Source organism: Manacus candei, unplaced genomic scaffold (genome assembly GCF_025592945.1).
Source record: "Manacus candei isolate 608988 ecotype Guabito, Panama unplaced genomic scaffold, ASM2559294v1 h1tg000063l, whole genome shotgun sequence".
Lineage (NCBI taxonomy): Eukaryota > Metazoa > Chordata > Aves > Passeriformes > Pipridae > Manacus > Manacus candei.
This window is the reverse complement of record NW_026138111.1, coordinates 3640805-3667133: the sequence shown is the minus strand read 5'-3', so window position 1 is coordinate 3667133 and position 26329 is coordinate 3640805. Positions and strand designations below refer to the sequence as shown.

The 26329-nt window shown below is 39.2% G+C and overlaps 1 protein-coding gene across 6 annotated transcripts; it reads left to right on the top strand.

The window, feature by feature from the left end:
* The first annotated feature begins 527 nt into the window (after positions 1-527).
* Positions 528-25929, top strand: CUNH12orf40 (chromosome unknown C12orf40 homolog). Of its 6 annotated transcripts, none has more exons than XM_051805218.1 (13): positions 528-631; positions 10490-10529; positions 12571-12706; positions 13620-13752; positions 14249-14315; positions 15117-15221; positions 18362-18468; positions 21019-21551; positions 21789-21861; positions 22548-22608; positions 23179-23245; positions 23962-24044; positions 24616-25929. In XM_051805218.1, the coding sequence occupies exons 3-13, from the start codon at positions 12604-12606 to the stop codon at positions 25228-25230; spliced, it is 1947 nt and encodes a 648-aa protein (XP_051661178.1). In that variant the 5' UTR covers positions 528-631; positions 10490-10529; positions 12571-12603; the 3' UTR covers positions 25231-25929. The 6 variants fall into 6 exon arrangements, with proteins under 6 accessions (XP_051661178.1, XP_051661173.1, XP_051661179.1 ...); XM_051805217.1 differs by lacking the exon at positions 528-631 and adding an exon at positions 8556-8589; XM_051805214.1 differs by lacking the exon at positions 528-631 and adding an exon at positions 8735-8886.
* The last annotated feature ends 400 nt before the right edge of the window (positions 25930-26329 follow it).

Below are 26329 nucleotides of genomic sequence, written 5' to 3'. Positions count from 1 at the left end.
TATAGCTCGGGGCGCGGCCGCACCAGCGCCGGTAGCGGCAGCAGCTTGAGTGCCCCGGAGCTCCGCCCTGCCCCGCGTTCGCGGCGGGTCTCCCGGCGCTTGGCTCCAGCCGCACCTCTGGTCCCCCGGCGCTCGGCCCTGCAGCGCTCCGGTTCGCCCCCGGCTGCGTCCGCCCTTTCCTTCCGCCTGCCCTGTAGAGCAGGCGCCGCCTCCGCCCCCGGCCCCGGCCGCGGCCTCGCCAGCGGCACGGGGGGAGGAGGGGACGGCGGCAGCGGGGAGAGCGCGGTCCCCGCGGCAGCCCCGGCGGGCAGCGCGTCACCCCCGGCGACCCCGAGCCTTCCCGGGGCGGGGAAGCTGAAGCGCCGTCGCGGGGGGGGCCCGGTGCGGGACTGACGCGGGCGAAGGCGGGCACAGCCGGAGCCGGTGGCCTCGGGCGGCCCCGGGTCGGAAATTGGTCGGGCGGCTCGGCGGCTCCGGGGCAGCGCCTGCACAATTCGCGTAATTTGTTTCCTGTCCGCTCGCCGAAAGGAAACCGGTATTGTGTTCTGGCAGCCCAAAACAACCCCGACCGAGTCGCACGGCCTCTACAGCAAAACCCGGCTAATTTCGCACAAAGGAATCAACCGTAAAGGCAGTCGTCTTGATGCTTTATTTTTTCTCTTTTCCTAATTTCTTATTTCTACTTCTTACCTTGTTTGGAAAAGGTGCTGTATTTGAAACTGCAGGGGGAGAATCAGAGTACTTAAAAAATACTTCAGGTTCTTTTACACCTTGAAAATGTAGTAGTAAGGGAGCTGTATAAGATGGTGTATGATAAAGCATTAGTTTAGGCTGTGTATATAAAAGCAGAATTTAAGAATGTGCTGAGCATATAGGAGTGCTGAGCAGCCCGGCCTTTCCCTAGAAATGGAGAGTAAGGCCACCTGTCTCTCGGTAACTCAGCAAATGCTAAGTCACTTTACTGTTATAAAGCAGCCCCCTTTAGTGGGAGCAGGGTGCAGTGATGATGTTTAGAGAGCAACAGAAGCTTCAGGATGAAGGAATGATATCTTTGATTTGAGAGCGAGCAAGCTTTGCTTTTAAAAATCAGACATCATTTATCTCAACATCCGGGTGCCTTCCAAAAAGTCCAATAAGCCAAGACCAGCAGGAAAAGACCAAGAAACATCTATTTCTCATTTCTTCCTAGGAGCTTGCACAAATTCTGTCTACAATGGGCTGAACAGTTACTTAGAGAAGATGTGGGGTAATTTTGGAGTTTATTGTATTTTTACCAGTGAGGACAGGCTAGAGATCTAGACAGAGACCTTTCTAGCCTTTTTTTTTTTTTTTTTGAATAACTCAAATAAAGCTAGAAAAATGTCAAAATCTGACCTAGTGCAGTTCAGCTAACTTTCAGTTAGGAGGTAGGCCTGATTTCACTGCAGGTTGTTTTGTCAGTAAGATAGGAAGGGTTTTCAGTGCACAGACACAAGATACACTGGCTAAGAAATTGCTTTACTTAGGCTTTGTTGTTTTTTTAATCATGATCTCCAACTGCATACTTCTCTTTCTGGCTTGTGTGTACCACAGCATACTCTAAGATTTTGCCAAACCACAGCTATTTGCAATATTCCATTACTCTAGCGTTTTCTTACAAAGGGGAAAGTTTACAGATCTCTTTTGGTTCTGCATGTCTGCTGACCTTTCGCTTTGCAAGATCCTGGACGACTGAAATTTCTGGTGGCTTGGTGGTTAGTGCAGACGTACACCCCACAGTCAGATCTGTGGGAACATTTAAGTGAAGCAAATCTGACCGTGCAGTGTTGCAGTCAATAAAAGGAATGTATTTCCTCCTTTTGAAAGCATGAAGAAAAGCCTAAACTGTTGTTTTAAATACTCTCTTTCTTCTGTTCTTGCTGCCTCAAGAGTTTTGCTCTGCCACAGTCCTGCTCAGTAGTCTGTGCACAAACTCCTCTTTGTGAAGCATGGCCTTAGGTGTTAGATTTTTATATTTTTTTAATGCTGAAGGCAGCAATTTTACTACATTTAGTCATAATAAAAGTTCACAATATTACTCGAAAAATAATTAATAAAGCTGCAGTAATATTGGTGCAGTGCTCAGTGAAGTTTGAGTAATTGAAGCTGTGAGATTGGAGGGGTGTTGATATTAGAACCAGAATGTTTGGGGGTTTATCCTCTCTAAAGGAAAAACACATTTGTTAGTGTCAAATGATTGTTTTTTAGTCATATGGTTAGTTTTCACCAAATGCATTAAAATAACTTGTGTGCAGGAACTAATAACTGAGGAGGAAAAAGAAATGGCAATACTGAGTATTAGAGTGACTAACGTCCATGAATGTTTGAATATGTAGGAACTAGAGTGTAATCATGGCAACTGATGCCTCTTTTTTCTCTTCTGTTTTATGCCCACTGGCTCCCACACCAGCACTTGGTCCTTGCACAACTGTGTGGTTGCAGTGGAGGTAGTGGAATTGGAATGTGAAGGCAATTACGCAAGAGATATCAATCAGTCCTACTCCATGATCATTTTTTGTATCTTTTGATTCAGTGTTTGAAAAAACAAAGCGTGCAACTTTTTAAGCAAAAGGCCATTTACCTGATGTTTTATATGATCCTAACAGAAGGTCCCATAGCCATTATGTCAGTGTGCAGTAAACCGGAATTTCCTCACTGCTTATGGAGTTATCCACTGTGCCATAAAGACATACAAAATAAAAAATAAAGATACTGAAAAATAGATATAAATTATGCATTTTAAATCATTACTATTTATGATCTTTAATATTTAGATATGCATAGGTCATGTATACAGTACATAGCAGCTTCTATGTGGATGAGTATGTGTAAAACATGTCATGAATCCACACAGTGCTTGTTGTTTTCAAATACTAATACTGAACTGTAAATAATGTCTAAAATATGATGTACTGTAATATGGTGAGCTGTGAGCATCTGTTATTTTCTTTAATTTTGAGCTGTATATTTTATCATAGTGGTGTGGGAATAGTAGGACTCAGCTTGAGCCAGATTCAAGAGAGGATGAACATACAAGCCATTAATCAAGTAAATACCTTACTCTGAAGTACTTCCAAATTTTCTGTTTACTTTAATGTCATCACTTACATAAGTACAGAAATACACCCACAGAAAGAGTTTGCAATGTCAAGGCACACCTATGACAAATTTGATGTTTTTATCAGAAAAGGGTGATAAGATACCCTGACATTTGATTTCAAGTTTGTATCAGCAGAAATTATCTGCTTATTCAGTCTAGTTTAGAGAAGCTATTGACTATATTCATATACCTCAGTAGAATATCCAGACACTGTAATTCCTTTAGGATCTGGAGATCTAAGCCAAGCAAGGAGCTTCAGGTTTAAAATCACAGATGTAGAAGCTTGTCGAAAAAGTGTCACTGGGGTGAGACTGGCCTGATCCTACCGAGCAGTTGATTCCAACTCTTTTGGTCCTAATGGGGCTGTAGGGTACCCAGAATAGCCAGAGGTGTGTTATGGCAAGAGAGGAGAGAGGAAATAGGGAGATCCTACTCTGTTGTTTGGCTCCTGAGTGTAGACATCACAGAGATGGTGTAAATGGGGGGCATTCCCACACCAGGAGTCCTCTTTCCCTTACTCTGTCTTTAGGGAGATGCATACTTGCTGCTGTAAATTTGAACCCTGTATGACTTGTGGGTTCTGATAGTTTATCCATAAAGGATTTGAGTAATTTGACTGATGGGACATTCAATAGCAGACCAATCACAAACAATTCTGACTTCTGAGAACAGTGAGACTCTAGATAGAATACAGCTCTAGAAAGAAGTGTAAACAAGTTGTTTTCCCTTTACGAAGAGAGAGGGACAGGGAAAAGGCCAAGGATGGAGAAGATCAATGTCAGCTGTTCCAACCACAGTAAACTGCCAAGTTAGGATCTCAGACAAAGAATTACCATTTCAGTATTTACACTTAAATACTTAAAAACTTAAATATCTGTATTTTTTAGACATATTCCTCTTTCTTGTTAAGCTTATTTCTTATTTCATACAGGTAATTCAGCTGAATCAGTGTGTGTCTTTTTTATGCTTTCAGAAGTCTTGAATATGTTACATATGTTTTTCAGGTTTTACTTTGAGTTTCTTTCTGTTTAAGGTTTCTATTCTCAGCTCATCTGAAGAAAATGCTAATGCTACCTTATTAAACCTTTTCTCAAGTGCATTGTGAACACTTTAAATAAGCTATATGCCAAGTGCAATAGTACAGGTAAAAGTGGTAAAATCATGTAGCTGGTATCAGTTAGCAATGGTGCTGACTCTGCAAAAGTGCAGGCAGGAATAAATCCAGGAAAATAATCTCTTCTACTCCTACACCCCAAACACGGGATCTGCTGCCATCCTTTTGTCATACCTCAAGAATTTTTGAGGGTTTGCAGCTGGTATGACAACACAAAGATCATCTACTGTAGTTTATTTATTAACTCTTATTTGGGAGACTTCTAAATATTAAGAAGAAGCAAACTGGTTCAGACCAGTGCTCCATCCAGCACAGGAATCTGCCTCTAACAATAGCTCTAAGCAGATACCCAAGGAAGAAAAAGAATAGCAATTACATGTGATGCTGCCTCCCCTGCTACAGCTTCATACTCTCCCAACCTCTGACCCTTTTTAACTGTGAGAATTTTGTGAGTGAGAGGTTTTTCTGTTAAATATTCTACTCTTAAAAGTACTTGTCCAGTCTCTCTTGAAATAATGTAAACTCTTATACAAATAATAACGTCTGTGGCAAGCAATTCCTCAGATCTACCATATCATGTATGAAGAATCCCTCCTTTCATCTTGATTTTACCCTGACTCCCACAGGCTCCACTTTATGGCCACCTATGCCTGTTCTGGAAGAGGCATTCAGCAGTGGAGCTCACTCTTCCTCACTCTCTCCCACTCTCCTCTCACCCAGCAACTTTCCCATCTCAGGAGTTTGTCAACCTCTATTCCATATCAGCCCCCAGCCATTGACTACAGCGATACCAGAACTAAATATTCTCCTCCCTTTCTTTTGCATTTTAATAAATGGCAGGACTTTCCCTTTTATTTCATTGCTTCTTAGTTTTCTTAAAACCTTAAGTAACAGATGTTGTCAGCAGCCTTAATTAAATCCATCAAGACAACAGCAATCGCTCTTTTCTACATGTTTATGAGGCAGCAAATTCTGTCTGCAGAAGGTACACTATAGGTCAGCTTTTCACATGCTGACCTATATTATAGTTCCTGCAATTTTTTTATGCAGAAGTAAGCTTTCTGGATTGCCGCAGATTTATTATTTCTCAAAATTGTCACATTTGCTACCCTCTACTCTCTAAAACTACTCCAAAATCAAGTTATACATGGTCATAGTGCTTCATTATAGAACTCCAGTGAATACCATTTAGTCCTGGTGCTTTGCTAGTCTTTGTTCTGTCTTGGTTAAGATGATTTTGACTATCTGTTGTTATTTTCACTTTGGACTGATCCTCACTGAGTTCTCCAGAAAGGATTCCTGCATAAAGTTCTCCCCAGTTTCCTCATCAATGAGTACCGATGCAAGAAGACTAACTTATCTTTTCTGTAACATCCATGTCTCTTCTGAGCACTTACATTTTACCTTGGCCCTCAACTGGCCCCCTAGCAAGCTTTTGCTCCTAGTTGATGTGAAGAAGAGTGATTTAGTAGTTTGGTTCCTTTGCCTAGTTGTTTCCCAAATTCTTTTTGGCCTATGTAATTGTATTTTTGTGTTTCTCAGAGTTCATGTTCCTTACTGTTATCTTCTTTTGAATGCAGTATAGCTGTTTGCTGTGGTTCAGACTGTTTCTTTTTTCAAGTCTGGTATCCTTCAGCTTTTTCCTAGCACATTTAAAGATTTAATTCTTTTAGCTCCCTCTCCTAATTTGTTCTTAACAAGACTGACATTGTTTCCTTACTGGAATTTAGCACATCTGCAGAGGATTCTTTGGTCTTTTTTAATCTTTATAGAAATACTGTTTTCATAAAATGGGGTTTTCAGCACAAGATTCTGAAACAGATGTCGTGCGTTGTTCTCCATCAAGCCAAGGACTGCACCTAGTCTTGAGGGTTCATTCAGTGAAAAATTATTCCATCTAAATAACACGAGCTAAGAATGGCATCTGCTTCATATAGCAATGTGTCAACCTACTGTTGTCAGTGGTACTGTCCTGGCTGGTGGTTTGCCATGTAGATCGAATCCCGTGTTCTTCCCAGATGGGCATTGGATTTTGACCCAGGCAGATTAAGTGCTTCTCTCTGAGCTGACCAGTTTGCTATGTTTGGAAACTGTTTAGCCTCTCTACTATCTACTGTCTCTATACCCTTTTAAGGTGAATAGAGGAAGGGCCTTTCATTAAATTAGTTGAAAGAGAGGTCTGTCTTTCAAGAGGAGCTGCTTTTAAAAGGAGCAACTTTGTTTTTAAATCAAGTTTTGTCCTCTGTTTTAAACCTCCTCAGACTCTTATGACTTTGCAATATCACAACCATCTTTTAAAAAGAACTTTTTGGGGCAGAACAATCAACCAGGTTAGTGTAAAACACCACAGATAGTGTTGCTTTATTTCTTCATAAACTGATCTCTCAAGGAGGAAATGGACATAGATCACTTACATGCAACTCTGTAGACAAAGATTAAGCACTGCATTTGCCAAAGGAAAGCTTCCACTTGGAACAGTCAGGCTTCTTTTAGTTGTGCATTCCTAGTATTAGTTGTGCATTCCCTGATATTTAGGGACCTAAATAAGTGCATACTGATATTTAAAAGTACCAAAAATTCCTACCCTGGATAGAGATTCAAAAGCATTTCAGTTACTCTGCATCTTACTTATTAAACTTACTTACTTACTTAAAGCTGGATGCTTTGAGTTGCACAGTCAACACTTCAACACCAGCCTTCTGTAGAAATGCATTCTTACATCAGATAAATGGTACACTACTTTGAACTGCTTTGCTATGTCACTTGTATCTAGAGCTGATCTGATAATGAAGAAGCATATCAGAGAGGAAAACTCCAGTGATGGAGGTTGGAAAGCTGTTCTGAAGAAGATCCTGTATAATACTTTCTTAACAAAACAACATGAGAGGCAGTTATTCTGAAGGGTGGCTGTAAAAGTTAGAAAAAGGGGAAATCTTTAAACTTCAGTTTTTGACACATAGAGAAAGTCTCTTTCTTCTATACTTACTTCACTTCCCAGAAAATCAACTAAGCTCCATGAAGCTCATTCTCATGACCTTTTAAAAATTAACAATAATGACCTGCAATTCTTGAAAATTAAGATGTCACTCAGACATCCAAAACAATTATTTCAAACTTTTCAAATGTTGACAGCCAAGGCACAATATGCAGATACTGGAAATATAGTCATATACATCTCAGGTTTTATTTAATTGTTTACTTTGCCTTCCTCAAAAAAGAACCGATTCTTTATTTTATGGATGTTTGAAAGGTCTTTATCTGCAGAAAATAATTTGAGGAGAAGATTTCTTATGTTGAAAAATAATTAATTGAAGCTGCTGTGTCACTTTTCCAGGATTCTACAAATAACTGCTAACTTCCAGACTAAATAAATCAAACATAAAGAAAAGTGCACTTTTTTCTTTAAATCTAGACAATACTATAGAAAAGTAAGGGTAATGGTGATACAGAAAACATGATGTATTAGAAAAACAAAAGTAAAATGTATTTGAATATGTTAGGCATGAAACTTCATCTTAGACATAGTATGAACATGTGAAACATTTACATTAGATGGAACTGAAAATAAAAATTAATGTTTGAAGTGATGAAATTAGTTAAATTAACTTTCATTCTGTCATCTATCATATGAGCTGTAGAGGCACATAGACTTAAAATATAGATATTACTTATTGTGATGATTTTAATCTAACGTTGTTACAATAAACAATTATGCATACTATTCAGATTCTATAAACACCCTAATCAAATTAGAAGTATTACAAAGAAAAAAATCTTGGGTCATTTTTAATATTAGGCTCCTAATATCTACTCTGAGCATCCTTCCCACTGATGTACTAATGCTAAGCAAACTTTAGTACCCTGAGAAACATTAGGCTAAAGATAACTCAGTAAAGAAATGCCACAGGAAAAGATTCATGTAAAATTTGATGATTGTTTTGTAAATGGGTGCCTTCACTTGCTGAAACAATGGCAGGGAGTCACAGGGAAGGGAGCAAGTGGAGCTGTTTTGCTGCTAAGATGCCCTGGGAGCACAGGGAGCACCTGCAGCTCTGCATCTCTCCTGGAGGGTTTGTCACATTTGCACACAAAAGGTCATCAGACAGACCCAAGGGCAACAACACTTGCTAGTAGAAAATGCTCATTGATTCCCTTGTTGCCCCTAAGTTACCTGAGGAAGAGCGGGATGGGGAGGAAGGTGCTTCTCTCTTGCCTTAAAAGTATGGTGGTTGTAGCAAAGACAAGCTGGCCCTGAAAGACAAATCAGTTCACTTGGGACAGCAAGAGGTTTTTGCAAGGACCCCCCCTTGCAAAAGAGCAATGGCTTCTGGCAGCAGCCTGTATGGAAACATGGTGGGTAGAGGAGGAGCAGCAGCAACCAGAGTATCACTTCCTCCCCATCAGCTGCCTTGCTTGATTTCTGCATCCTTCCCCTTTGGCTGTCTGTCCCTGCACCACCCTTTCCTTCTCTGCCAGCCTGGGGACATGGAGAGCAGCTGCCCTGGTGCTCCCAGGGAGGAGGAGGCCCTGCAGGAGGGCCCTGTGGCCCTGCTGGGGGGCTGCAAACCATCTCTGTCGTGGCCATCGCCCCCACCTCCAGCCCTCCCTCCCTCCCTCCTCAGCAGCAGAAAATGAACTGGGTTGGTGGCAGTCGGTGAGTGAAACTCTTCCAAGGCTGACAGAAACAGCTCCGTGCTGTGTTGGTGTCCCCTCACAGGCTGGGCAGCGCTGTGGTTTGTGTGGTGGCACAGCCATCCCGCCCCAAGCAGGGCTGGCATGTTTAGGCCCAGTGTTTCTCCACAGGCAGGGGCTGGGTGAGGCCTTTCCTCACACCCTCAACGAACAGCAGTGGTTGCCATTTAGAGAAAAAGATGTACAGGTATTGAGATGCACTGAAATAGTAAAATACCACAAACTTAGATGTAATGTTAAAAAAAAAAATAAGATAACATAAAGTTTCTTTAGGTGCTGTGCCATCTGCCCATCTACTAGAAATGTAAACCCCACAGATTTTGCCAGCCACTGGGAAGCAGTGTTGCTAAACACAACTTTGTAATCTTCCTGACTCTATGCAGAATCAAACTAAAAGAATGGCTTACTCATCTGGAAGTCTTCCCAGCAAAATGGGATTTCTGAATATTGCCTCTGTGAAGCAGGGGGAAGGGAGAGCTTCAGTTTGAAAAAAAAAACAAAACCCCAAACCCAATGTTGTCCTAAATGCCTGTCTGTCATACCCTCTCTAAGAAAACACAGTGTGTAGGAGTATTGCACACACTTAGCAAATACAAATCAACCTGCTGCTTGCTGCTGCTGGTAGTATCTGTCAGGGTTCCTTAAGTGAGCCTGGGATTTGCATTTGAGGTGCCAGAAAAACTACCTATTACTAAGGCTTCTCCCCACTACGAGGGCAAATGTCATCTGCGCATGTTTAGAAAGTTTGTTCTAACCTTAAGAACAGAAAAAGAAAAAAAAGTCATTCCGAGGGGATATTCAATATTTCTAACCCTCACAAATGTCCTAATCTTACCGACCCAAGGAATGCAGCCGTGCTCACCCTGCTCATAGCAGTGACCATGACGTCCAATTTTGTGCACTATGTCCTGTAGGCAATCCATTTCAATGCATTTAAGGCTAAGTTTTACAAGTGAGATACATAGTTTAAGGTATAATTGTCTCCTAGGGTGCACAAACAACAGCACCTTGTAGTAACAAACTATTGTTCTTACCTTTTTTGTGGAAGGTTCGCAATATTCTGTACCAAAAAGGTAAAAGCTTGTATAGTGCTCCTTTGGGTTTTTTGCTGATATATTTTGGAACTATATTGCAGCATGACAAAGAAAATTAGGAGAAAATAATATATTGACAAATATTTCTTAAGTTTTAAGAAATTACAAATTGATGAAATGTTGCATTACCGGTCAAATGACTAAAAGCTTCTTCTGTTTTCCTTTTTCATGTTCAGTGTAGTAGCCTAATAGACAATGTGGTCCTGTCCTTAACTGAGTAAACCAAGATCAGTCAAGGTGACTTCAACAGAGATATATTGGCTTAACTACCTGAATATCCATTATAACATAACATGTAACATAACATAACATTAGCATAGCATAACAGAACACAGCACAACACAACATAGCATAGCATAACACAACATAACATATTTGTGTCCTAAATTCTCAATAACATTGATGAGCAATTCAAGCCGTGACTCAAGATTATACTTTTGCAATTAAAATAATAATTATTTGCATTTTTAGGAGCAGAATCATATTAAAACAGGAAAGGAGAAAGCAAAAGGTAAACAGTTTTAGCTACCTTGGATTTTATATTGTTATATAAATGCTTTAGTGGATTCACTTAGATAATACTTTCAAAGCATCTAGAGTGAGATTCAAAACAGTAACTTAACAGTTGAAATGTTTTTACCTGACTTTTAGAGCAAAAGTCTTGTGCTAGGTTTACTACACTGAATTCCAGCAGGAAGAGGAGGCAGCCGGAGAAGGGCATGAATGAATGAATGAATGAATGAATGAATGTGCCCAATTTAAGTTTTACTGAATTACTGCTGTTACCATATTACATTGGTATGTGCTGACACATGGGATTGTTTGAAGCCTCACAGTGACAACCACATGGTCAGCTGGCCTAACACATGCATACACAGCTATTCTTCTGGGCTGTATTAAAGGGTGTTAGGCTCATTGAAGTACTTTATTTGGCATTTGCAAAAGTAGGCCAGCTTATTTGTATTTTGAATCTGGAGAATCAAACTTATCCCTGGCAGAAGATGTTTCAAATAGCAAAGAGGAAGAAAACAGTAAGAGAAAATGGCTATAACTGCAGTAAGTGAAGTCAGTGTCCCAAGCAGGGAAGAAAGAGGCAGTACAGGGAAGCTCCACCACTGAAGCTGGTATCCCCAGTGCCCAGAGCAGGTGCATAGGCATACAGAGAAGTAGGAGAAACAGGCTGACTGTATGGAGACAATCACTGAAATAAAAACATTTACATAAGGGAATGCAGAACCAATCAGCAGCTTGTTGTCTTCATCACTTTCCCAGTCTCCTGGAGGCCTACGAGTTCTCAAAATATCTGTTTTCTCAGGGATTACTAGTCTAAACCACATAATTAATGTTAAAACTATGTAATTTGCTTCAGTGGAGGAGGGAAATAAGGAAAGGATCCAAGTCAGGATTGTTTTTAATAATGTAGCACTAAATTACTAAACAGAGTGGTAATTTTGTAATTGCTATTACACAATTATTAGTAATTTGGTAATTTAGAGGTGATGGGAAGAAAATATCTGGGACACTGAAGGGAAGTGGATACATCTTAGGGGTGTGGACCCCAAAGTAATATAAATTTTGAAGTGTTGATTTGTACACAGGTTGATTTTACTTCTTAACTGAAAAATAGATATTTTCCACAGATGAAATCAGCCTAGAAAGATAAAGATAATAATAAATTATACTGAAAATTAGTTACCAATGAACATGTTGGGTATATTGGTTACATGTAACCTGCATTCAGGAGAGGAATTACATTTCAGAAGAAAAGCCAGTGCTATTTTTTTCTCTTTTTGGCATAGCCTTCAATTTTCAATATCCGTCTTTCAGTTAGAAAAAATAAATCTTACTTGTTTTATTTTATTAATCTGCTATACTTGATGCTAATGATTTTAGGATCGTTATTAAGTCTCTACAAAATGACGTTTTTTATTTCCTAAATTTTCCAGAATTATCTGGTTGATATATTCAAAGTGTTAGTTGTATCTCTTCTTATTCCTTGCAACAAAAAGTCTTTCTGAAGTCTCAGTCATAGAGATTTGTCTTTTTTTTTTTGTCACAAGACTATTTTCTTTGTCAAGAAAGACAAATTTGGGGAACAATAAACTCTTTGTGTCATTATGGATGGCACATCTGGTATGTAATCTTGCTAGTTTATTTGCCTACTATCTTATAAGTTGCCTAAAAAGCCCAAGTTTAAATTTTTAAAGACTTCTTTCTTGCCACATTTATCTTTTATTTGAAAGAAATAGTTTTTAGTGATTATACATGAAGTATGAGAAATGAGTGTTTAAGGACTAAATTTTTGGCATCAAGATAACGGTGACTTATTCTGAATATGACCAAATTATACTTGCAGTCTTTTTCAAGGCCATAAAAAATAAATTGACTGCTAACAGGGTGTGAGAATGCAGAGGTACTTAATCATGTGCTTTTATTATTAGGAATTGTTCACTAAGTCTTGCTTGCTAATCTCAAAAGAAATATCTATCTATACTTCTAGTCTGTTGTTGAAGCTTTTGTCAAAAACTTATTATCTCCTTTAAAAATTTAAGGAATACTTTGAAAAAAAGAAACTTAAATCAAAAATGAAGCTTCTGGAAGTATCATCTCCTAAAAGTTCAGCAGTCAGTTTAGATCTTCTTAATCTCTATGTGGTTAACCAGATATCAACCAAAAAAGAGAACACCGGTGAGTTTTGAGTGACAGTGTTCTGACTTCTCAGAATCAGTTATTCTTAAGTATTACTGCTTTTATTTTCGTTCTTGTTCTTCCACTTGTAACTTAATACTCAGTGTTGTTTTATTTTTTAAATAAAAAAGGTGTAACTAAATACAAAACTTATGACTGAATAAAAAGTCAGGGCATAAGACGAATCAAATAACCTTGGCTACAGCCTACATCACCTTTAAAGTCTTGTACACTGTCCTGGTTCTGGCCAGGAAAGGGTTAATGTTTGCAACATACACTTATGCACCTTCCTCATTTTCTATTCATTAATTTTATCTTATATCGATTTCTTTTTCCCTTTGCTGTTGAATGGGTCCATTTGTAATCCACTTCCTTTTTCATTTGGGCATTTGGAATAATCTTGTCAGTTCTACCCAAATTATCTTTCTTAAAATCCATTATTAAACTTCTAAAGAAACATTACTGCAACTTCAGTCCTACTCTTTACCTGCAGATGGGGTACTGAGAGACATTGTTTAGTGGTGGACTTGGCAGTGCAGGGTTAATGGCTGGACTCAATGATCTTAAGGTCTTCTCAAACCTAAACAATTCTATGACTCTATGACTCTCATTTTCTGTGACATATTCATAAACCAGATTGTGGAAAATTTGTTGTCCTATGCTGAGGAAAAGTAGAAGATGACTGAGGAGGGCAACAGAGCCTGTCCATACACAACAGCTGACTGTGAATAATTTTATACTATCATGCCATTTAGAATAGAGTTTTTGCATTGTTAGTGAAAAAGAAAGAAAAACTATGGCTTTAAATGGATTAAGAAGTCTAAAACAACAGCTTTTGCACTCAAATGGAAATTCAAGAACCTCAAAAGTTTCTCCAAGCCCAGCTCTGACATACCGAATAATTTCATTGCAGAGAATGTGAGGAAACCAGTCCATGTGGATATCATTGAAAATGTAAAAAAACTTCCTGGGAGACACAACTTAGAGCTTCCCACATCACCACTACATACACAACATAAGTCAAACCTAGATGATCTCCAGAACAGGTACTTGTATAAAATAGGCAATAGTTATGCTAAAATGAAGTTCTGGAAAAGGTATTTCATGATGGTTTTATATTTGGAGTTTTAAGAAACCATATACATACCGTAGTAAACAGGGAGTTTCACAATCACTCCTGGCATTCCAATGATACTCTTACTGTAAGAGAGTAAATAAATAGATTCTGAATAAAACACTGCACATGAAGCTGAGAGATTTTTAAAAAAAAGGTGGTGTGTTTTTACTCATGTCAGGTACATACACTAGTTTTATCTTGAGAAGTGGGCTATTCAAACAACATTATCCACTTACACTGCTTTCCCATCCAGCTTCAGACCCTGACCTGACCAAATCACACACAGGCTGCTCTCAACTGCTTAAGAATCAGACCTTTGTAAGATGTGTGGAAAAATATTTCTAAATTATTTTGAAATTAATACTCAGAATACTTTAATCTTACAGATCTTGTATTTCATAGGCTGTTTTTGTTCATTTTACAAGGTTACAAAAGCAAGTACTGGAAAGCAGAAGGCAGCATCTCTCAGAGAAAGTAAAATACCAGCATAATGTAGGTTTATTTTTCCTATGATATGAAACTAAAATTGTTCAGCAATTGCTGTATTTTTAAGTGATTTTTAAAAGAGTGACCAAGTCTCATCGATACGGAAATATGTGAAGTCTTCCTCTTTAAGACTATTTTGATATATTATTTTGTAGTCACATTTTGTATTTGTTCCTGCGATTGCTTACATATTTCTGGAAGGATCATCTTGTTTTAGGCATTTTGCAAATTATTTCAGAATATCTGTGCTCTAAGCTAGTCATGAAGAACAGAGCTTATGGGAAAGGAACAGAGGCCAACAGCAGGTAAATTAAAAAAAGAACAGAAATGTGAAATGATGGAATGTGAGAAGCATAAACAAAAGTGAGTCTTTAAGAGGAACTTAAGTGCAAGTCGCAGAACCAATTCAGCAGATCATTTACCTATATACCTAGTGGTAAAAATGTATTTATATCCATGTCTCCACAGGATAACATTTGTGTGCATGCTTCAAATTAAATAGGTACTTATGTATTTCCCTGAAATAAGCCCTTATAGCCTTATGTTTTTTGTGAAAAAGTCGTATCATGACATTCAAATACACAAAAATTTTCTCTTCCTTGTGGCATATGTGCAGAGATGTAAAAGATATAGAAAGGCTTGATTACTTTACACTTTATGCTTAAATCAAAACAGTTTCTGATAAAATTCTCTTTGCCATGTTTTGTCTAGTTTTCACAAGTAACTGAATTACTGTATGTTGGCTCTAGTATGGAACAAGAAGACAACTGAGCAAGAGCTTTTATTGCTTGTTCATTGTCTTCTTAGGGTTTTCAGTCCTCTGACTGTACACAGCTTCCAGAAGAAAAGTTCAACACAAACCTAATGGGCGACATTTGGGAACAGACCTATGAAGAGAAGCTGCAAAAGCAGGTTTGGTTAACATTTTACTTCCACAGAATTATTTTAAACTAACTTTCTTTTGTTTTGTATATAGATAGAGTGTAATTGTGAAGATAATTATAAATGATCAACATCTCTTGTAGGCTGGTGGCAACGAATAGTCCATATATACAAATGTATTTGTTTTATTGTTCTGAAATAAGCTTAACTTGAGCTTAACACTGAGCTCTCAGCATTGCTGATATCTGCAGAAAGTCACATGCTGCTGGCTTTCTTTTGTTTCTGGCTTGTAAAATTGGTTAAAGAAAGCTGAAGTGTATTATAGTTGTAGATACAGCTTTCTTAAACATACAGTTGGTGTAACTGGGTGTCGTATGATCCCAGTTGATCCCATGACCTAATTTTTAATCTTGCAGTGTGAGTAACATAGTTCTTACAGTATTCTCAGTGCTCTAAAAGGATCGAGAAAAGCCTGCTCTTTAACTCATTACCTTTAAGTAACAATTGAGTTATTTGTTCTGATGCATGTTACTATTTTTTTTGGTTAACTTCAGGATTCTTGAAACAGTCATCCTTAGAAAAGTAATAGCAAATACAATATGCTTTATTTTTTAGAAAATGTATTATTAGTTGGAAATAATAAAACAAATTCTATGTGTATCATCAGTGGTATTATAAAGTCTTGAGGTAAGTGAGGAAGAAGTGCTTCAAAGTCTTCAGAAAGGAAGATGTTGGGTTGTTCAGAAAATGAGTAGGCAGAAACCCAGAGGAATCTGAAGAAAAAAGGAGCCCAAGAAAGATGCTTTCAAAACACAGGGACAGTCTACCTCAATGTGCAAGAGAATGTGTAGGTCCCAGAGGCCAGTTTGGCTGAATCAGGGAGCTCCTGACTGAGCTCAAATGCAAAGAAGTGTAGAAGGAGGGATGGGCAACCCAGGAAGAACACAGAAGCATGCCTTGATCTTGGAGGGGTGCCATTAGGATGGTCAGAGCTGAAAATCACAATGGGTGAGAAGGGCAGTAAGGAGGAATTCTCTAGATGCTTCATCAAAGAAAGAAAATGAAGGAAAGTGCTGAATAGAGTTGAGACATAGTGACAAAGGACATTGAAAAGTCTGAAGCACTCAAAACCTACTTTGCTTCAGGTTTTTCAGACAGGTTCTGCTCTCTGGCTATTCTTCAAGCTCAGTCGGGAGTTGGGGGAGAGTGGTGCAAAACGGTAGTGAAGGAACAGGTTAGAGAATCCATAGTAACCTGGACATAAAGAAATACATGAGACTGGACAGAGTCCATCCAAGTATATTGAGGGAGTTGGATGACATCACTGCAGGGCAGATATCTATCGTCTCTGTAAGACTGTGGTGATCAGGAAAGCTTCCCAGTGACAAGAAATGTGTTATGTTCATCTGCAAAAATGTAAGCATGATCTGGGGAAGTATCATCTCACCTTTGTCTCTGGAAGGATTAGGGAGCTAAGCTCCCAGAGACAGTTCCAAGGTACATGAAAAACAAGAAGGTATCTGGGAACAGCCATCAGTTTTTCCAAGGTCATACTGTGCCTGGTGGACTCAATTGCTTTCTGTGCCAAAATTAGTAGCTCAGTAAATTTGGGAGAACAGCAGGCATTATTTACCTACACTTGAGAAAGGCTTTTGACAAGGTTTCCCATGGGATCCTGGTAGCCAAAATGGGGAGGTATGAATCAGATAAATGGACAATAAGATGAATAAAAAACTGTCTGTTGCTATCATACTCAAAATAGTTGTCTGTTGGCTAAAGTCTACATGGCAACAGGTCAATAATCAGAGAATGGTTTGGGTTGGAAGGGACCTTAAAAATCACCTATTTCCAACCCCCCTGCCATGGGCAGAGACACCTTCCACTAGACCAGGTTGCTCAAAGACCCATCCTGGCCTTGAACACTTCCAGGGGTGGGCCATCCACAGCTTCTTTGGGCAACCTGTTTCTCATGACCTCACAGTAAAGAATTCTTTCTTAATATCTCATCTAAAACTACAGTCTTTCAGTTCAGACATTACACTTTGTTCTATCACTACATGCCCTTGTAAAAAGTCCGTCCCTGGCCCTCTTGTATTCCCTTTAGGCAGTGGAAAGTTGCTGTAAGTTCTCCCTAGAGACTTCTCCAGGCTGAACAACCCCAACTGTCTCAGTCTGTCTTCATAGGAGAGGTTCTGCAGCCCTCTGATCATCTCTCTGGCCCTCCTCTGGACCCACTCCAACAGGTTCACGTCCTTCTTCTGTTGGAGGCCCCAGGTCTGGATACAGTACTTCAAGTGGGGTCTCACAGGGGCAGAGTAGAGGGGCAGAATCACCTCCCTTGACGTGCTGCTACAATGAGCACACCCAGTAGTCAAAGGCAAGCGATTATTTCGCTCTGAGCAGCATATGTGAGAACACGTCTGAGATAGTGTCCAGTTTTGGGACCCCCCCAGTACAAGAGAGAAATGAGCAAAGTGTTGCAAGACCAATGAAGGGCCACATAAATTGTTAGGGGTTTGGAGCAGGTAGTGATTATGAAGAGAGTGAGCAAAGAGAGCTTTCATTGCCTGGGAAAGACCCGGATGTGGGGTGAACTAACCAGTGTCTTCTACAGTCCAAACAGAGCTACAGACAGGACAGAGCCAGAGGTACACAGAGAAATGGCAAGAGGTAGAAGGCACAAGTTTCAACAATGGAAATTCTGTTTGTACAGGATAAAAAATAACCACGAAACTGGCTAAGCACAAGAACAGGCCATGGAGCAGGTGGTTGTCCTGAACATTACTGAGCAATCTGGCCTTAGCTTGAAGCTGGCCCTGTTTTAAGCAGGTTGGACTAGATGACTCTTGGGGTCCCTTCCAGACAAAGTTTTTTGATTCTCTCATCTTCAGTGGAACTTCAGCTTGTTACAGTCTATCAAACTTGTTCATACTATGGGAGGATGGGGTGCTAAAAGGACATTTTGCATATTAACATTGATATGCAAAGGTGGAAAAGTATGAGTTATACAGAACTCGGGCTGTTAGCAGGTGTGGGCTTCCACTGTAAAGATAAAAAGAAGTAAAAATGGTGGGAAAACATGTATATTATTTGCAAACCCAAGTTTAAAGTTTTAAAGACTATAGCCATTATGTGTATTCAGAGTTTGATAGCTTCTACTGTTTTCTCAGCCAGGAAATAGTCCTGATCAAGACTCTTGGAATACTAAACCTCCAAGCCAGTGCATTTTCAGGAAGTCTGATACAGTGCTTCAGGAACTGTTTGAACCATTTCATAGGTAGGCAGTGATTTTACACTAAAGAGGGAAATAACAGTCAAGTTTAATTAAGAAAAATACTAAGATTATCTGAAACTTATTGCTACTTGTCTTTTTCACTGATTTTTGATGCTTTTCAAATAGAAATTGAAATGAAATGGAAAGACTAAACATACAAAGCTATTTCAATTTGCTGAAAGGCAGCAAAAGCTGAATTTTGGGTAGGCATTTGGAACCATGATCTATTTTTTCAATATCACAAACATGATAGTGTTACTAAATTCACCTTGAACGATAGCTCAGATTTGCTAAGCCACAAGGAGAGTGAAGCTGCCTCAGGTCTCATTAGTTCTGGTCACTGTTACAAGTGCTTTTCTGATGACCTTGATGCAGTAGCAGTTGAGCAACTCCACCTACTTGTTTATACTTGGGATTCCATGAACAAAGCATTTTCTTTCCTGCTCTTTCATATGTGATCCTACTATAACTCTTTTCCCCTATAATTTTTTCAATAATACTTTTATGGGAATATGCACTTTGTTTTTTAAAGAGTGGTTAGAACTCAAGAATATATTTCTTTTTGTATGTGCTGATTAAAAATATTTCTAATCATAGATGGTTTAGGGCCAGACTCATTTGTACTGAACATTTTATATAATTTTCTTTCCTGGGACTCTTCCCTTGGATCTAGGGGTTGTACACGGCTAATCTTTCTTTACTCCTTTTATTCTATGAGTCTGCCATCTGGTTGAAAGTTCCTGTCAGTGTCTAGCTTTGGCTGGATAGAGCCATAAAAAGACCATATAATATTTTGCTGTTCCTGAAGTACCTACAGCCTGTTTGCTTGGGGACTTAAGTGACTGATAATCTCACTGGTCACACGATAACCAGGCACATTAGCTTCCTCTCAGCCACCTTATCTTTCACTCTTCTTGTAGCTTCTCCTGGTTTTCTCCAGCAAAACCTAAAATGAGGATAGCATTCACCTTGCTGTATATCTGGGACAATTCCTCATTAATATCTTTACATTAAAGCCCTACATAACCTTATTGCACCTACACCTCCCCTTTCATTTCTCCCCCGGCCGTCAGGCCTGCACTCATCTGCTTATGGCACCTCCTGTTATCCTCTACCCATTTATGGCTCACTAAAAACATCTCCTTTCCAACTGTTCTTCAAATCCATTTCTTTCTTTATATTGTCCTTGTTTTGTTTTCATCCATTGTAGCCATAAATTCTTATACCTCAAGAGATGGCAGTTCTTTTGTGAAGGGAGTTTCTTTCACTGTGAAAAGTAGAGTGTAAATTTATACAATTGTTTAATGTAACATACTGATGATGTAATCAATGTGCGTAATTCTGTAATTCAGTAATTCTCAGTAATTCTGAGAGGTGTGGCATTAAATATTAACTAAAAATTTTATATGTCTTATTTTCTCATCTACTCTTAACTTTTACTTTGCATTAAAAAATGTTCAGCTGGAATTAAGAAGAACCCTCTGAATTGGTTCACAGAACAGTTTTACCTTCCTTTCTCCAGGAACAAAGTCTAGTGTGGTTAGCCTTTTAAAACTGTTCTGAGGAGGCTTCTGTAAGCAGAGGAAACTACTTCATTGAAGTACTGTAGAATCTTTATCCAGTTCCAAGTATTTGCTGAACAGAACACCACTGAAGTTTTCTGTACTACATTTCAGTTTTCAAGTTCCATTGACAGCATTGCTCAAAACATTTTAAAGAAAGGTCATTTTTTGAATGTCCTTCTTTGCCAATTCTCTGTGCTTCTGAAGACTCTTAACTTTTTGCTCAGAGTTTCTGAAAGGTCAGATCAGCAGATCCGGCCTGGAAAAAATACAGTGAAAATGTTAGATTAAGAGCTAAGTAAGTGAAAGCATGATAACCTTCAAGCCCCTGATGTTTGCATGATAACATCTTCAAAATCATTACTCTCAGAAGTGGGGTAGGGAAGTCTGGGCAAAATAAAATGTCTGACTGGCCACCTGACAGTGCAATAGAGGAGTTTTGTGCTGAATCAGGATTACTGATCTCAAGTACAAATGGAAGTCACTTGCTAGAGAGACCAGAAATAAAGCAGTACACAGAGCTTATTAGGCTTTTCAGTACCCAAGAGAACTGTAATCTTGAGGAACAAACTACTTTTATGAATAGAGGAAACTATCTTCCTCGTTTTTTCTTTTTTTTAATCCCCTCCCCAAAGTTGCTGCCTTTGGTCAGCTGGTGGAGCTGCAGTGACATACTGTGGCTGCTTTTATAAATCACACCCTGGAGGATGTGCTCCATGGCTTGGTATATTTGGAGATATTATGAAACAGACCCCCTTTTAAACCAATCTTACTATAAATTAAAAACTAAATACAATAGAATACATAATTTTTCAGGTGAAATAATGCTCATTTAGGACAAAAACAAGTGTGATGAGTAGTGAAGTCTTTGAGATTTTTATCAGCAAGTTATAAAGTGTTGTGTTAGCAGTCAGTATTTTGCTTCTTTGCATACTAAGCAAAATATTTTTTTTCTTTTCTACCCCCACTCCTCTTCACCCCCCACCCCCAGGCTAGACTCTATGAATTCTGCCAGGAAAAATCCAGTCATAATGACCAGTAACGAATCAGAAAACTGTGAGGGAATAAAAGCACCGGTATTTGATTTTGTGAAAGAAACTGCAGAACTGAAAGCTCCACAAGTTGGAAGTAGTTGTTCCTTTCTGGCACTGTTTGAAGATGAGAGCCAACCAATCCACAATAATCCTTCCACAAAGCATTTTAATCTTTTTGTTAACCAAAGCAGTACTGACATTTTTTTCATCCATTCTGACGTTAGAAATCAAATGACTGACAGAAATTATCCTTACAACACTGGAAAGGCTTATCCTGCAATCAATAAAAAAAAAAGTTCTGTAGACAGACACCTTGAAGGCATTTTCACAACTCCAGAACTCGTTTTTCTTAAAAGTAACAATGACTCAAGGGCAAGCTACCAGGAAACCAGTGGACTTCATAAAACCGACCTGCAGAACTTTAATGAGGGACAGCACTACTTCATACCCTGTGAAAAGAAAGAAAAACATGCAAACCTTGAAAAAATTGGTGCGTATCAAGATTTAAAGGACATGTGTTCTGGGTTTTATTCTCCTTTTAAAGACATATATTCTTATAACCACAAATGTATCTGCCCTGACTGAAAACATACCATGAATTTTCTGATTGCAATCACTTAATTTTAAATCCAATTATTTATTTTAAAAACTTGACAGAAAGCTTTGTTTTCAAATTGCATTTATTGTATTACATTTTAAAATCAAGGTTTACTTTTTTTTATTTTAGAGACATTTGCTTATCACCATGATCAGCAGATTAACTTAAAGGAGAATGTGCAGAATTATTCAAGAAAAAAAAGGTGAGTACCATGGAAATTATCAAACTATTAACTATTGATAACTGCAGAGACCTTGCTGAATTGGAGAAATCCTGCCAAGAGGACAGGAAGGTAAAATTCTAAACAGTATTACCGAGGAGTCAAGTTTTCCCAGTGAAAATAGTAGTGTATAATGTGAATAAACTTATGCACAGGTAAGCCCCTTATACCTTTGCTCATCTGCCTATAATAAGTACAGAGAAATACTGCTTCATGGGACAGTTTTGAGTTCCTGAAATTAAGATCTTGCTTTGGCTTGCCCCCTAAAAGACTCTGCCACATTCCACTGGCCACAGAGGAAATTAGTATCTTCCCTGGGCTAAAGTAAGCACATGTGAATGCCCCATATTTTACAAAAGACATGTTTTCAAAGGCTCCGATCCATAATATCTTCCATTTTACAAAACAGCACTATCTTCTGCCATCTCTCCAATTCCATTTTGCATTTCAACAGAAATGAAGTTTATGAAAAACAGATTCTTGGTGTAAAATCTCAGTTCAGAAATAAGTTCAGTCATATCAATAGTGGAAAGCATTTTATGGTTACTGAAGACAAAATAAAAGTTGAAGACAGAAAAGTCACAAGTGAGGACTTTAACTCAGAAAGAAAATAAAAATACAGGAGGGAAAAATCACTTACAAGAGAACTTTGTGTTTGCATTCCTCAGGGATGACGAGTCCATGAAAGAAACAGCCTGGAGACAGAACCAGCTCTTTGGATTTGAAGAGGTAACTTTTTAAAGAGACATATTTTTTGTCAAAGCTACTGTTTGCAACATTCGTTTGAGGCAGAGAAGGAATATCCACAACAGTTAGAAACTGAATATAACTTCACTGAATTAACTTCTGTGGAAGATTCTTTGCCATCATTGTTTATAAAAGGAGTTCAGAAAGAACTGCTTCTAGTGAAGTGGTTCAGACAGACAGCCCTTTCAGGCCCACAGTTCACGTGCTTTGATTCACACCTCAGCTGATGCCTGAAATACATTGTGTAAGTTACCCATCAACCCTTAGGATCAAATTCTGCAGGCAGTGCCCAGACATTATATGCAGGATGCTTCAGTATTGTAAAGGAGTTTTGTGCCAGTATACATATACTGGCACATAGTCTGTTAGATGTTTTGCCTGTAGAAGTCACCCAGGTACATATGGTTCTGCTCAGGGTACAAATACCTCTTAAAATAATTTGTGGTACAGTGCAGTGGCTCCTTTATGTAATATAGAAACTGAATGTTCCTCTTAACCCGAGGTGCTGATCCAGCTGAACCCTCACTATTAACACTTCATTATTTTTTACAGTTTACAATAGCACGAGAGAAAGAGTCTAAGTTTGGAACAAGTTCAAGTCTTCATGAGATGGAGAAAAGTTAGTACCATTTATATATTATTACTTTTTTTTTTCTCCACATGTGAAATTGAAGCAGTTACTTTTAAAGCCAGGGAGAATGATCTTTTTGGGATGTTACATTTGTTGAGGGCTTGTTTTTCTGATTCATACAGCACTGTGAAAAGACAAGTAGCATTACCAGGTAGCTAAGAACCATCTGTGTTTGCTTTTCCTTGAAGAGAGATTCTCTTCCATTAGACTATATGCTGTCATTCCACATGTGGACAGAGGGAGGGGAGTCAGCTCCCTCAGTAGCTGTAGCTGTAGGGTCAGCTGTGCTGGCTGCATTTCAGAGCAGAAGATCTCTCATGGGCCTCCAAGAAAAAAGCATGGAACTTGTATGGCAGCCAGTGTGCACATGGAGTCTGCTGTGTTCTCTCACAGCCCTTGCTCTGCAGAGTCCTTCTTGCTTTGGGTAGCACAGTTCTGCTGCTGGTGCAGCTGCTGATTAATAGCACAGCTGAAGCTTTGGGACACCTGTCTCACAACTTCTGCTAAGATATGTTTTCCTGAGAGGAGAAGAACTGGCTACTGCCTTAGATTGCCTAGATTGAACTTGCTAACATTTTATTCTTTGAACAGTATCTTAAAACTGCATCAGAAATAATAATGTTTAATTCTACATGCTGTACTTGAGAATTGGATATTTGGGGAGTTTCTGGTGAGTAGCCTTTCTTTTTCATCTATTTTTCAAGATATGGAGTCACCACTCAGCAACCAGTCTTACAGTTACTCTCCAAGGCAGACCGAGAGCTATTTGAGCTGTAGTCCTGACACAGTGAGTACACCCCACAACCTTTGAGGGTTGGCAGGGCTTCATTCAAATCACATCTCCATGCCTGAGGGCATCTAAGGGTGGATGTAGCTGGAATCTTACTTATGGTTTTGCCTTGTACAAGGCAAGTTCATGTGTGAGGAGGACAAGAAATTATTAGCTGTAAATTTTCCTAAGTAGTTTAACAGACGTGGTCTGTTCTGTTGATAATGCCTGGCCATGTGGAATTACAGTAGCATGACTGTGGGAAGATGCTCTTCCTTTGTGTATAGCTGCCTTACATTACATGCCTGTAAAGCAGAAGGATTTGACACACAGTGTTTTCAGCCATTGTTGAACACAAAAACATCATAGCGTGTGAGTATACATTGCACGTGAGTGTGAAGGTCTGCACTGGCACCGAAAGCCAGGAGTACATCCTTGGGAAAAGAATGAAATAAAACACTAACAACCTAAACCGACAGCTCTGGCCTTTCTGTTTATTTGACTAACTTAGTTATTAGTTAGTCGTTAACTTAGTCCTTAGTTATTGAACTATTTAAACAGTTGCAATTGCACAATTCTATTCAAACAGTGTCAAGAGGAAGACACAGCCAAAAAGACAGAATATCTGAATGAACAGTCCTTGAAGACACATGATGCCAACCTCTCAGCAAGCAGAGAGGCCCCCAAGAGCTTCCACACCAGAACTGTGCCTCTCCAGCCCAGCAGTAATTTGGCTAGAGAAGAAGCAAACATTCTTCAGGATAAAGGCTTAATTTTTTGCACCATAGAGGACAAAAATAAAAACCACGCTGCCCCATCCGAGGGCAGCTCATCACACCGAGCCCTCAAGAGAGAGCACGTCACTCGCAGCACCAGGTGTGATGTTTGGTCGCAGACTGAGCGCTCTGTGACAGAAGTAGAGAAGGCGGATGTGGCCACTCAGTGTGGCACCCTGCGGGTGTGCAGCTGTGGGGGCTCCCTGCCCGCAGCCCGCAGCCCAGTCGGGGTCCCTCCTCCCCGCACCGCCGGCACCGCGGGGAAAGAAGAACTGCCGGCGCAGGAGATCCCGCAGCCCGCGGGCGCCGGCAGCGCGGCCGGGACTGCTGCCCTTCCTTCTGAAGCCGAGTACCTGAGTTTGGCTGGCAAAAGGACTCTGGAGGTGCTGAACTACATTGATAAAATGAAGGAGAGAGATAAGCAGTGACCGACTAGAATGGCATGGGGGGAACACAGAAGTTTTGTTCTGTTCTCAATGTGTTTCATTCACTTGGCATGTTTTGATTTTTCTAGCCTGGTTGGACAAAAAATATTTTTGCTGTTTGTTTGCTTTAAACTATTAATACCTATGGATTTCTGTCTAACTACTGGTATCTCTAAATATGGGTTTCTACAAATATCCAACTGTTAACACATGATTTTACAATACCCTAGTAAATATAAGCATTAGGAATTAGATTGGCTTTCTCACCATATATCCATAGGATTCTGTAGTTTGGGATTGACTTTGCTTCTTTTAACGTAGTGGAAAGATGCTGTTTCACTTCAAAACATTTTTGATGTGAGTCTTAGTTCAGAGTTATTGTCTGGTTCTTATCCATTTTAACAGACAAACTCGCCTTTTCTGTGTGTTCATACTAAATACAAAAATGGAAAACAACAGAAAATGTACATCTGCACACATAGAATAGAATGTAATTTAAAAAGAACTAATTTATTATTTTAAAAAAATGCTGAGTTTTCCTTCCACAGCAGATCTATTGATAGGCTCTCTGGCTGTTAATACTAACAAATCTTTCATGTGTTTCTGTATTCTGTCTGCAAATTAAAAATTTGAACTACTTTCCTCTTCAGTATTTATGTGAAGTCACAAATCACAACAAAATAAAAGTTTCTGATAATATTGCTTCTGGGTTATAGTATTTCCTTCTAAAAGGTTCCTTGTCAAGGTAGTAGGGTGACTCATTCTGTCACTGACATCTACTTATAGATCCATACACCTTTACTTCTACAGAGATATCTCTCTCTGTATATCTCATAAAAATGTATGTATGTATGTATATGTATAAAAAACTGTGTGTGTGTATGCACTGGCATTATCCAGCTGGCTGTGTGCAGGGATCCTCTTCCTTACAAACTGGGCTTGGGCAAAAGCTGTGCTGGAGACTGTTCCCCAAACAGAGCATGAGATTTGCTTCTCTAAGATTAATATATTGTGCTTTCCTCTTGGAGTCTGCAGTTAAAAGATTCACTGCCCTTATTCCCACAATGTCATTTTTTTTTATTTCTATGTTTTGTAGAAGGGA